The following is a 12,791-nucleotide window of genomic DNA, read 5'->3' as shown; positions in this document are numbered from 1 at the left end:
TATTTTGTCCTGAGTCATCGAAGTGCAGCAAACCACTCATTTTGTTATGAAAAACAAGCACTTATTTACTTTCAAAAGTGTTCAACAAGCCACAAAACACTTTTTGCAGATTAACCACTACTGCTAGGTCACAGTAGTTATTTTGGTAATAATGTTATATATTTGTAGATCAAAGTAAAAACTTCAGTGATGCTGAGAATTCATTTCTAGTTTGCTGGGAAAAAAAATTTCTGATGCCACACCTATGGTTTCCTGCTTGTGGGGAGTGATATCTGAAATAAGGATTCAGAAAGCCCTTTTGGAGAAAGATCCTGAGTATGCAAGGTTGAATAATATTTAATATTTGAGCAAAAACTGTCCTGACGCTCTGAGTCTGAAAGCTCACAAAGTAGTTTTCAAAATTAGATAGAAACTTGTGTGGTTTCTCATGCCTGAAAGTCCTCTTGAGAGCAATGGGACTTCACAGAAACAAAAGAACTGAGGCAGAGTTTGGCTACAAAAGCATAAATGAAGGCTCACTAAAAAAAAACCCAAACAAACCAAAAAAAAACCAACAAGAAGAGAATACCTAACACAAGTGTGATGGTCTATATATAAGACATCCTACACACTCTGAAGTATTTTATACTGTCTCTGTTGTATCATCTATATAAACTGTTATGCAGACTTTTCCTTTGGTGGACACATTTATCTGCATCAACATAAAATATCCTTTTGAAACAGACTTCATGTGTTTTATTAACTCTTCTGATCCCTGGAGGCTTTAAAGGGTTCTGAAAAATGGATCATCTTGGGTGATCTGCTCTGCATTTCCTAGGCTTCACATCTTTAGTCAAAACTAAAAATTCAGCTTTTGTTTTTAAAATCTTACATTTCGTTGCTTTTAATCAGTTTAGTTGAAGGCACTTTGAGTATCTTTTTGTGGTGATTTTAGTATTCATAAAACTCTTGAAGAAAGCACTTGGGAACATGTTAGGAAGCATGGTATGCTGTATAGTGTGGCAGTACCGTGTGTGCTTACACAGAAAATTAGTTGTAATCATACACAAATATGCTTGCTAAGTACTTAATTTATCCTTTCAATTTAATGTGCTTAAACTGTGAATGTTCTGTGGGAGTCCTAGGGCTTTTCTGCACAGTTAAAATGTATTTGGGAAGACAGTAAAACAAGAAGAGATTAAACTAATTGGTCATCCACCAAAGAATAAAATGTATAAAAGCCTTCTGAATCAAATGGAAGACAAATGCCATTATCTCTAAAATATCGGTCTATATCGGGGAGCAGGATGCGGGGGGAGTTGCATAGCTGTATAGCTAGGACAAGTATGCACCAGTATGCAGTGGTGGCAGGTGAAGGGGCAGGAGCCCATCTCAGCTCCTTAACCCTCCTGCTTAAAGTAAGTGTGCCCTTACTAACAAAGGGTATGTTCATGCTACAAGCAGACACAAGAAAACGCTGACTGTATTTCTGACCCAGCTGGAAACAGGGGTTACACCTATCTGAGAAAATTAAAGAGTGCCCAGGAGCACTCCCAGATGCTGGAGCTGGATCATCTGCTCTGCTCAGGGTGGGAGGGTGCTCCTCATGAACTTACACTCTATGCCAGCTCCACCGCAGAGTCCCCAGCACCCAAGGCAGTGCTGCAGGGACCTCTCCCAGAGGGGCAGCTGCCATGGGGTTACCCTGTTTTGGAGACTGAGAAAGTCATCCCTCCAGCTCATTTCACACCACAGTATTCCTGAGCACATTTAATTTACTAGTGTAACTTTGGCCAAAGTCAGCTCTGAACCAGAACTCATGTAGCTGTACTTAGGCAGTGCTTGAGCCCAAGCTAATAAAACCTGCTGAGGGGCAGGATATATTAGCTCGGGTTCAGTGCTGTGCTAACATGGCTATATGGCTTCCAGATGGCTCAGAATTTAGGCAGAGCTATTGCCTGCCAAAGTCCATATATATACATCAATATAAATATATATATCCTAAATTCCCCCACTGTAAGGACACTAATGGAGGTGAACTCACTTCTGATACTTTGCCTTGTAAATACCAGATCCACCAAGAGACTTAAATGTAACAAGCCAGCAGCATCCTCCAGAGTACCTAATGGCTACCAGCGTCATGTAAGTTAGGTGCCAAGGTTGATGGAGGGCAACCTTGGGATGAGATTGATAACATTTAGTTTTCTAAAGGTGAGGCCAAGGCCAGTGTCAAGTATGCAGCCAACTCCCTGGAGAAGCCAGGATGCTGTCAGGTTGCTAGGGGTTGAAAGCAAGCTAGTCACCCCATGTAACATAGAGAATGTGTCCATGCTACCTCTCTGAAGGCTTTGTAGGAAAAAGGGACCTTGTAAGGCCCAAGCTGAAAGGAGGAGAGACTAAAAAAGAAAGTGTTTCTCTTAATGCTTCCCCAATCATTGATGGAGAAGGACCTCACCAATCTTTTCTGCAGCATGTAGGTTTGAAACACCAAACCCCCTTCCAGAGCACACATGTCAGAGTGTACACAAATATGTGCTGGAGAGTGAATTGGCCTTCCCCAGGGTTCACTTCGATCAAGGAACCTATTTATTTCAAGTTTCCCTTTGCTCTGAGGAAAAAAAAATACCTGAAGTAAGAGTCAGAGCTGGGGATCTGAGAATTCCTACTGCCTGCCCACCTCAAACAGCAGGAAAGCCCCAAAACACCTTCCACAGGACTGTGTGGTAGCAGAAATCACGTTAATCAGCTTGGGCTTTTCAAAGTTACCACCAGTTTCTTCCACTCTGATGTGCAAGTGGATGGAAAATAACTGAGAGCTGCAGCAGTCTAAGAAAAGGCACAAAACTACATGGATGTGGAGGCTACCTAGGATGTTGTATTGACAGTTGTATGTTTGGAATCTGTTTTATTCTGTGGATCAATAGTCATCATTACATGTTATCTCCCTCACCCATTTACTGTAGACAGCACTAGATTCTCTTCAGCAATGATATAAACAGAAAAAGGAATACCCTTGCAGCTATTTATACTCCTCTAGTAAAAGTGATGTTCAAACCGTTGCTAACTTGCAATTATATAAATATTATATGTTAATACAAAGGTGCTGATTCACTGGAACATTTTAAGGAGACATATGGTATATATACAGGAAAAACATTGCATGGAGCTTTTTGTAATGTTTCTGCATCTACATTAATTTTATGCTGCAATTCATCTAACACCTACACTACCATCAGTGTGAAAATGATCACCTCTCATTTTAAACACCACAGAGAATTTTGGTGTCAGAAGGAGGGAATCAGCCAAAAGGGGTGCTGCAGAATGTTGAGGAGACATTTAAAAAGAGAATCAAAAAAACCTGATCCTTAATTTACCACAGCCCCAGGGAAACAGTGCATTATATGTTGACAGCTTCCATATGTGTCATGCAAACCTTTATTCTTACTGTTCAAAATAAAATGTCCCATTAAGAGTAAAAGTCCACATTTCATGCTAAAATGAGATGTATGATACCAAATACTGTCTTAAAGAAAAAAAGAAAACATTCCAATGTCATGTGGCTTTTTGTACTTTTTCAGAATTTTCAAAGGGAGAAAAATGTGAATTACAACAACCAGACATTCTTCCAAAGTTGTTTTTATCACACTGTTATATTAAATAGTTACATTTTTTTTATTCCTCATGTAGACTTTATTATTATTTATGCACCATCTTCAGAGATCACCAGAGAAATATAACTACACAAGTAATTGCCTAAAAAGTCACTGAAAGATAACTGCAAGAAAGGTTACTCTTAATGTTAATCATAACAATATAGTAGCACTCCAGAGTCTCAGTAATTATTGGCATCCCATTTTAAAGGTGCTGTATGAATAAATCTAAAAATTAGTGTGTATTTACAGATGTGATTATCCATGGCCCCAGTGCAGCACCTGAATACCTCAAACAGGGATCCTCTGATTTAACAGAATCCCATTTAGTTTAATGGTCTGTTGCAATAGAAAGGTTAATGGATCAGGTCTTATCATAAATGTCTCTCCAGTTATGGGACAGAACTCCTCTACCTCCCGTAAACTCAATAGACAGCTGGAGACATGGAGACCTGTATAACCTAAAGTTCACTTGTGCCAGGAGAAGGTTTTCTGGTTGATTTAAACCAGTCTCTGAGGTTTCATAGAAAACTGGTTGGAGGGAAGGTGGGTGGGGTTCTCTGGGTTACAAACTGAGTCCACTATACACTGAGTCATGTATAAAAATTCATGTTCCATCTGTACACAAACGTGTCATTCAACTGCTGGTGTTTCTAATAGCTTCCAGAAGTAACAGCAACCCAATAAAAATAATCAAAGCCTTAAGAGCAAAATTGTAAGTGCATGAAAGGATGGTTTTCCTTATACTAAGCTGAAGTGGTGTAGCACAGGTCTTCCCTACAGTTTTGAAAACTTTAGTCCCTAGAAGGGCACTCTTTTTGCATGAATAAACTGAAAAGGGAACAGAAAGTGAGAGAAGAGGGGAATTCCCTCCTCACTCAAGCAGCTGTGTTGAGAAATTCAAATAAGTGAGGTGCAGAAGGTAAAGCTGCTTGTGGCTTTGGAATTGAAAATAGAAAATTACCTATCACCTTTCTGATCTTGGGAGTATGACAGGGGAAATATTTACATAAACTATTATTTTACAATTTCTTCAGTGTATTAACCTAAAGGTTTCCTTTTACCCATACAAACTTTCCTGCTGTTTACTGAACAGATAAAATTTTGAGGCTAGAACCAACAAATTGCTGGTTCCAGGGCTTCTTAATGAATGCCTTTCATGGATATTTAATTTTCAAGAATTTCTGTATTTGAAACTCCTGGAAAAAAAGTCAAGGATGGAGTTTATTCTGGAGCAGGAAAGCTGGCCAGAAGCCAGTCCACCTAATTTGGATGCCTGACGGAGGTGTCACCTCCCCAGAATTTTAAGGCCTTAAAAATGGCTTCACAAAACCAGGCCATCTAAAAGAGCCACTCCTCATACAGCCCGAGTTCAGGTGTGGTGCCTTTGAAGACTGGTTGAATGCAATAAAAACGTGGTCTACTTTGCATTGCTGCCTCCCTTTTCCACTGACTGTACTCCAACCATATAGGCAATATTAGGTGAAATAGTCGTCTGCTCTGGTTCAGCCTGCCAACTCCCTTTTCAAGCATCATGCCTAAAGGAGGACAGTTTTTGCATAACTCTCTGGCAGCCAGAACACTTGGTGAAAAAGTATGAGAGGCTTTGTTCACAGCCCAGCTGAGCCTGAGGGAGAATTCAGATCAAAAACAATGAGAAAATCTAGCCAGAACAAAGAAAGGAGAAAAAAATATTAATCCTTACACCAGGGTTTCTTCTGCTACTCATTAACATTATGTCAGCTAAGGTTTAGATTAACTGGCATCATAGAACCCTTGACCTCTGACATAAAAAGCTTTTTGACAAGAAAGAGCTAAATCTGAAAGTTTGCTTGTAAAGTAGGATGGATTAAGTGAACCATCACAGAAAAAACAGTATATAAGTCTCTTTTTATTAGTTTTAAAGAAGTCTAAGTAAAGAACATTTCTTCTAAAAATATTATTTTGCATTGAGATGCATTTTCACTTTTTAATGAAAAGCATAGCTGTGAATAATGTAGTGGCCCAGTAAATTTATACCAAAACCCCCACAGCTCTGACTGTTCTTTCTAATTTTCAACTAATTAAAATTTTCAATATTGCAAAATTTTAAACAATTTCAATATATTTTAAAAAAAATATAGAAAACTAATTGCCACATTACCCTTTTGTGAAGTTTTCTTGAACATCAGTACCAAAGGCTATGAGACACATCCTGAACTGTCCTGAGGTTTTTTAATACCTTCCTCCATGGTATAAAGTTCTTTAGAAACTTTCTAAAACAAAAATTCTGCAAATATGCTTGAGTTTCCTGAATGTAATCATCAGTGGGAGAACATTAAAATGGAACTCCATTTTGTATGTAGAAGCTTTTATCCCCAAATTTGTTTAATTTGATTCAGTTGGCTTTATAATTGCCATATTCTACAGAATTAAGAATAATAGAAAGTTTACAGACTATAGCTGTGGCAAGATAAGACTTGTATTCTTTGCTTCTAAACTCTCGGAGAATTGTCAACAAGTCAAGTCAAAAAAACACCTGTCCAGAAAAGATTCCTAGGAAGAGCTGACGAGCACAGATGAATTTTAATCTACAGTTATTATCTTACCGTCCCCAGTTTCAGCGCAGAGTTGCAAGCCCAGATTGTTCTGTGGATTAATCACCCAGTGATTGCTGGTCACAGTAATGTCAAACACAAACCAGCCCACATCAGATGCTTGAGCCTTTCTTGTGTCTAACAGGAACAAGTCTGCATCCCTAAGTTAAAGAAAATAGAGAGTTAAGGCATTCAAATATTATTTTTATTTTTTTGCCCTTAATTTCCTTGCTGACAATAACTTCCTGGAGTCCAGATGAATAATCCTTTGACATATCCTGATCACAACACAGTACAGCATGTGCTGTAGCCAACATGTAATTGTTAAATATAATACAGGTATTTCCCAAGAGACTTTTCTGAAATGGTCTTAACATCTAAAAACTACAGCTCTGGAAAATCTGAAAAATCCAGCTTCCTGATAAAAATGCACAAAATAAAGAATTCATCTTTCAGCACTAAAACGTCTCGGGAAGATTAACTTTTATAAACCATTCAATGTAAAAGAAAAAAATGTCAAAATCACGTTCCATTTTCAACCAAAATTCAAAGGCATAGCATTTCTAAAAAAATCTGTTATTAATAACATATGACAGCAGCTATATCATATAAGAAAACATGAATGCCAGTTTGAACATTTTCATATTAGTACAGATATTTAGAAAATAAGTCTCTATATCAAAGTAGAAATTATATAAAGATTAAATAATGTAATTATTACATTTTAACCCTCAGTTCCCTGGTATATTCTCAAATTTGTTCCCATGAAATCTTCCAGTAATTCAGAAGGTCTGCTCAGGGGAGTTAGTATAATCACGTTACTAAATGTTTAGCATGGATCATGTATTTGTTCTGTTTTCACATATCTCCTGACACAATTGGTTCCAGAACCACATCTGTATTACAAATAACTTACTATGATGACCAGACTAAACCTAAGATACTTAAATCTCATCAGTTTCATTTGACATGTTTCTACAAAGCAGCATGAATTACTAAAAATTGTTTTCACCATTTAGCCTTTTAAACCTAAATCTATAGTTATAGAAATCTCTTTTCTGCTGTAAATAGTAACTCTCATCAGTTTCATTTGACATGTTTCTACAAAGCAGCATGAATTACTAAAAATTGTTTTCACCATTTAGCCTTTTAAACCTAAATCTATAGTTACAGAAATCTCTTTTCTGCCGTAAATAGTAATCAAAACAATAATATACAAGAAAAAATATTTTATTCTATATTTTGACTGTCCAAGTCAACTAATGACAGGCTTGGCTTACACAAACCTTGGAATCTTATTGTTACCTTACAGACAGCATGAATATATACTTAAAGAGGTACGACAGACAGCAGTAATAGTCTTTGTGTATAAAAAGTTGATTTAAAAATACAGTGGTCCCATCAGTGTAGTCTTATGTTGCTTAATTGCAATGACATGATAGTGAGTTGTTGTCTTATCTAGACAAAACACTGTAAATACACCTAGAAGGTCTTATACAGAAAAAAACCATCTTGTGTAGCTCTTGAAACTGTGGTCATTCAACACTCAGGAAACTAAGACCAAATGAGCTATGACAAGCATGTGTTTACTTACAAGTGAGAAATATCTGCAGATTCAAGTTAAAGAGCTCAGAAATGATAAAGGAGGGTTGTTGGGTTTTTGTGGTTTTTGTTTGTTTGTTTGTTTTTTGTGTTTTTTTTTTTAAAGAAATTTGAAAGTGCTTTCTTTCAAGTTACGTTTTTTTCTTCTGTTAAAGAATAATCTTTTGCTGGGCTCTTATTACTTCCATTATAGTAGAACTGTACTAATGACTGCACAAGGAGAAAACATACGTTCTCCTTCTGGAGCTAACATGAAAACAGTCTTACAATTCAAAAAAGCCTGACCTACTGTACTAGCACTGAACAAATCAATGACGTACCACAAGCTCAAAAATAGTACTCCCTGGAGTCTTAAATGCCGACTTCTTTCTCTAATAAGCAGTTTTATCAGAACTTTAAAGCTGGAAGATTTAATTCTGAATGTGACAGATTTGAAGATCATTATTTATAAATATTTGTTGCATCATTCTGTACATTTAATAGAAAAATGTAAAATTGTTTGGAATATAGAATATTACAATATCACAGTGCTCTAATTTCATATTTGTCTTGTCTCCCCCTAGAATACATAATTGTTTTCCCATATAGATTGTTTCAGCTCCAAACTTTGCTGGGACTGATACTAAATGTACTCAGAATTCAGGTTGCACAGTTTGACGTGCCAAATTAGAATGGGGCACTACTAACGGTACAGTCCAGAAATTCCTATAAAGGACAAACTTCCCCTGTGGATCTCTCCTCAGTGTGACTTTATTAGTTGTACTGCAGCAGAAACTCACACCCAAATGTCTTTGGCATTGATATATCAATCTTGTTGTTTACCTTCCTACAAGCAAAATGATCTGATTAAGGTATATAGACTCAAAGAGGCAGATTGCTACACATTAACTCAGCAAATGAAATAATAATTAGTTGTGGGTATCTAAAGAAAACAAGAATTGATTCTTAAAAACATAGAACAGAATAAAGAAAATGTCTCTTGGACCAATGCTAATGATTTAGCCCACATAAAAGAAATTTGCTACAGAAATTCAAAGTATTTATCAGAAAAAAATCCAACTTTTTTCACAGTTGATACAAATGTAGGGTAAAAACCCGACCCCTGAGAAGGCAGTGAGAACTTTAGCAGTAGGATTCCCTCATTAGCTGGTGTCATTCATTCAAACTTCTCATCACATTTTGTGACAGTTTTGATTTAAAAATTCTCTTTTATGCTGTGAAAAGAAAAAAAAATGATCACACTTAAAATGAAAAACAGCTGCAAATTTTGGCTTTAATTTTAAAAAATATTTCTATTTAAAAAATAGCCCACAACACATAATAAAAAAGTAAGGTATTATGTCGTAAATAGCCTGAAATGCAACATTCAGGCAGAATACAGCTGATTGGCTTTACCTTTATGGAGGCTGTTTAAGTTTAGTGATCTCAGTCTGGTCCCAAATGGCCAGTTGTCTACAGCAGAAATGCTACCACAGTCCAGAATTTCAACAAAGAGGCTGCAGGCAGAATGTCTAAGAAGCTCCACATCTCCTGGGTCACTTAAGGAACTAAAGGTGGAATAAAACATCTATATGTTCCTTGAAACCCAGCAAAGTTTTCGACCTGATCAAATCGATTACTATGTAATAGGCCATCCCCATAACACTGCTTCACCTCTCGCCTCATTCCAGAAAGCTGCTTTAGTATCTTAATGCCACTTGAGGATTCCCTAATACGGGAAGAATCCTTAGGGTTTAGTTAAATTAGTGGCTAGCTGCCAGCAGATCATGAACAAGGATTTAGCCTGTTGCACTACATTACTTCCATCATGAGAAAAGATCCAGGTAGGAATACATTGGCAGGGCTGTGTAGGAAAGTTTGCCTTGCCACGGGCTATGTTTTACGTGCTTCCTTAGAACAAGTAGAAAACTTCAGTCCCAAAGACTGTAATTTCAGCAAACTTGAAGTGATTTCAATACACACACACTTCAGCAGCCACGCTGCCACAGAGACAGAAAAATGCCCAAGACTACAACATAATCCTTAGCCTGCAGCTCAGAAACCCTAAACCCTGACCACTCCTTGCCTGAAAGCATAGCAGGACTATATTTGGGATTGCAGAGCGCTGTTAGACATCCATGTTTCCTGTTTAAAGCAAGGAAGGGTGAAAGATCAGGGTCAAACCCAGTCATTTTGCTGTGGGAAGGCACTAGTAAGGAGTGTGGAACACTACAGAATCCTAGAATCATTGAATGGTTTGGGTTGGAAGGGACCTTAAAGACCATCTAGTTCTGATTCCCCTGCCATAAGGCAGGGACACCTTCCACTAGATCAAGTTGCTCAAAGCCTTGTCCAGCTTGGCCTTGAACACTTCCAGGGATGGGGCAGCCACAATTTCTCTGGGGAACCTGCTCCCATGTCTCATCACCCTCACATTTCTCTCACCCTCACATTCACGTACGCAGGACAAACCTGAGCTGACAAAGTCAAGAATAACACTAATGAAGTCTGGGCTCCAAAGAAAAAGTTGTGGCTTTATTGAAAAAAAAAAAAAGAGAGAAAAAAAAATAGAAGAAAAAAAAAAGGAGAGAGGTATCAAGAAGCTTGTCTGGAGGTATCAGAGGTATCAGGAAGCTTGTGGGAAAAGTTCCTTGTTTATAATTTGAACAGTGAAGACCTTGTGGTCTTCTCCCATCCTGTCCCGCTGAGGCACTTGCTGCTATTTGCTTCATAAGTAAGTAGAGACTGGCAAATTCTACAATAGAAGGGAAACACTTGGCCTGCATCTGAAGTTTCTGTAGTTATACTGGTGAAATCAGATGGGTGGCATAGTGTTGCATGACCTCCTTTGTGGCGTCATGCTTTCATTAGAGGATATGGGGGTTTTATGTTTATAAATAGAAATATAAAATGTTTATAGATTTATGTTTATGTATTGAAAGAAATCAAGATTTTTCTTTAATGGCTTCACAGAGACAAGTGTCATTTTAACAAGTCAGATCATATTAAATTGCAATCTTGCTTCAGAGTAGTAAATAGTTTTGCTTTCTCTAAAATAGAATAGAAATTACCTACTGGCAAAACATTTAAAACACCCAAACAAACAAAAACCCCAAAATAAAACATTCAATGGATTAGAAAAACTAACTTTCTCTATTAATTATCAAAAAAATACCACCTCTGTTGAGTTTTCAGGTGAAGAGCTTTCACCACCCTAGCCTTGACCTCTTTACAAAGATATGTTTTATTCCTTCTTGTTTTGTTCCTTCCTCCAAGAATTATCTTTTAGAACCTATGTCAAAAGATTTTTTGCATGCTGACGATAGAGGCAAAAAAAAAAAATCCTGCACTGCTTTGTTTGTCCCCACATTTACTAAGAATGCAGAAGGTATCCTGGAAAGTGCTCACCCTCTTGTTGATACTGCTCCATTCATATAAAATGACTGCCTGTTTATAGCCAAAAATATTTTGTAACTTCATGTTCAGAGATCTCACCTGGAAGGTACAAGCTCAGGCTTCTGTGGGCAGGAAAGATATTTGAATCCCATCTCAACCTTCAAGCTAACTGGTGATGGGGCATTTTTTTCCTCCAGAACACTCTGCAGGTTTAGGTTGCCATTTTCTTTGCTTTTGCTAAACATGCCCGGGATAGAAATGTTCCAAGATGAGGAAGAGTTTTTGTTTATCTCAAAACAAAACTTTCTTCCCCCACTTTTCTGAGCAAAGACATAAACTAATTTAATTTTAATTTTAACCAAATTTGGGTGTATGTAGCTTTTTTCAGAAGCATCTTGGAATTGCTACTTTTCCATTTCAATGGGAATTTTCAGGTATTCACCTACTTGGCCTGGTGAAATCTTGTTGTTTACTTAGGTCTTGTAGTCTTGGAAGTATGTCACACACAGATTTGTTCATGTGTAACATCATATGTGGCACTTAGGGACATGGTTTAGTGGTGGACTTGGCAGTGTTAGTTTTACAGTTGGACTCAACAATCTTAAAGATCTTTTCCAACCTAAGTGATTCTGTGATTCTATGATTTGTTTTAATTTTCAGCTATGATGATCAGCATGTCTTAAGTGTGCATATGTCATCTTAATGTTAGTGCATGATTTTATCTTTTAATTACATTCTGCAGAATATTAAAACACATGAAAAAAATCCATGCTCCTTCAAACATAAACAAAGTTGAACAATCTATTTGCCTTTAAGGAGCTAAGCAAATCTTGGCTTGTAGTACCTCAGTGTCAGCAAATGGTGCATTCCCCAAATCCAGATGCTTAGACAGTGCATACAACTCCACCATTTGCTCACTGAGAACATGAACCCTCACCCTCTCAGAGCATGGGCAGATCATTTGGTGAGGTTGGACATGGAACTCTCCATAAACCTGGAATAAATTACATTGAAGATAAGTTTTATTCTTGCTCGGTGTTTGTTGTCATTGCCTAGGAATTAATATTGCACAAGCCCCCGTGATAGCAGTGATGCCTTGCCGAGGGTATGCTTATGATCGGTTATTGTCTCCCTACTTAAGACAGAAACATGAGACAGTATTCGGCATGTGATACGTTCATGCCAATAAGGTACCTGTTTGGATACTCCTTGATGATCTGATATATGCTAATCTGAATGGTTTCATTCTCAAAGCGGCTGTTGCTTCGATCTTTGTATATCCGGAATTCAGCTGCTGTCACTGCCTCTCCATGTGGGATCTGAGTAAGGTCAAAGCGAAACTCTTTGTAGTGCCTTCGCTGGTGGGAGAAGTCCTTGTCCCTTTCAACTGTAAGAAAAAGAGTTGAATGTAAATAGAGAGGCGAAATGAGTGCCCATTTCCCATGATTAATAGAGTGTTCCCTGTGCTTGGAAGTAAACAAACAGGACAATATAAAACTGTGCAAATAATAAAACCACAAGCCCAGACATGCTTCCAGTTAAAGGAAATTCCATCAGCCCAGTGTCTTCAGTTCAAAAGAAAAAAAAAAAAAAAACTCGATGGCTTTTA

At 37.5% G+C, this 12,791-nt stretch overlaps 1 protein-coding gene across 2 annotated transcripts in view; it reads right to left on the bottom strand.

The window, feature by feature from the left end:
* BMP5 (bone morphogenetic protein 5) overlaps positions 1-12,791 on the bottom strand; it is a 62,015-nt gene that overhangs the window by 21,461 nt on the left and 27,763 nt on the right. For both annotated transcript variants that reach the window (XM_005441860.4, XM_027809149.2), the window contains 2 exons: positions 12,377-12,569; positions 6,218-6,366 (listed from right to left, as the gene is read on the bottom strand). In XM_005441860.4, the coding sequence (XP_005441917.1) occupies positions 6,218-6,366; positions 12,377-12,569 (342 nt within the window). The remainder of the gene's footprint in view (positions 1-6,217; positions 6,367-12,376; positions 12,570-12,791) is intronic.

This window comes from Falco cherrug, chromosome 6, assembly GCF_023634085.1.
Source record: "Falco cherrug isolate bFalChe1 chromosome 6, bFalChe1.pri, whole genome shotgun sequence".
NCBI classification, from domain to species: domain Eukaryota; kingdom Metazoa; phylum Chordata; class Aves; order Falconiformes; family Falconidae; genus Falco; species Falco cherrug.
Note: the sequence above shows the minus strand (reverse complement) of the source record. Positions and strands in the feature narration are given on the sequence as shown.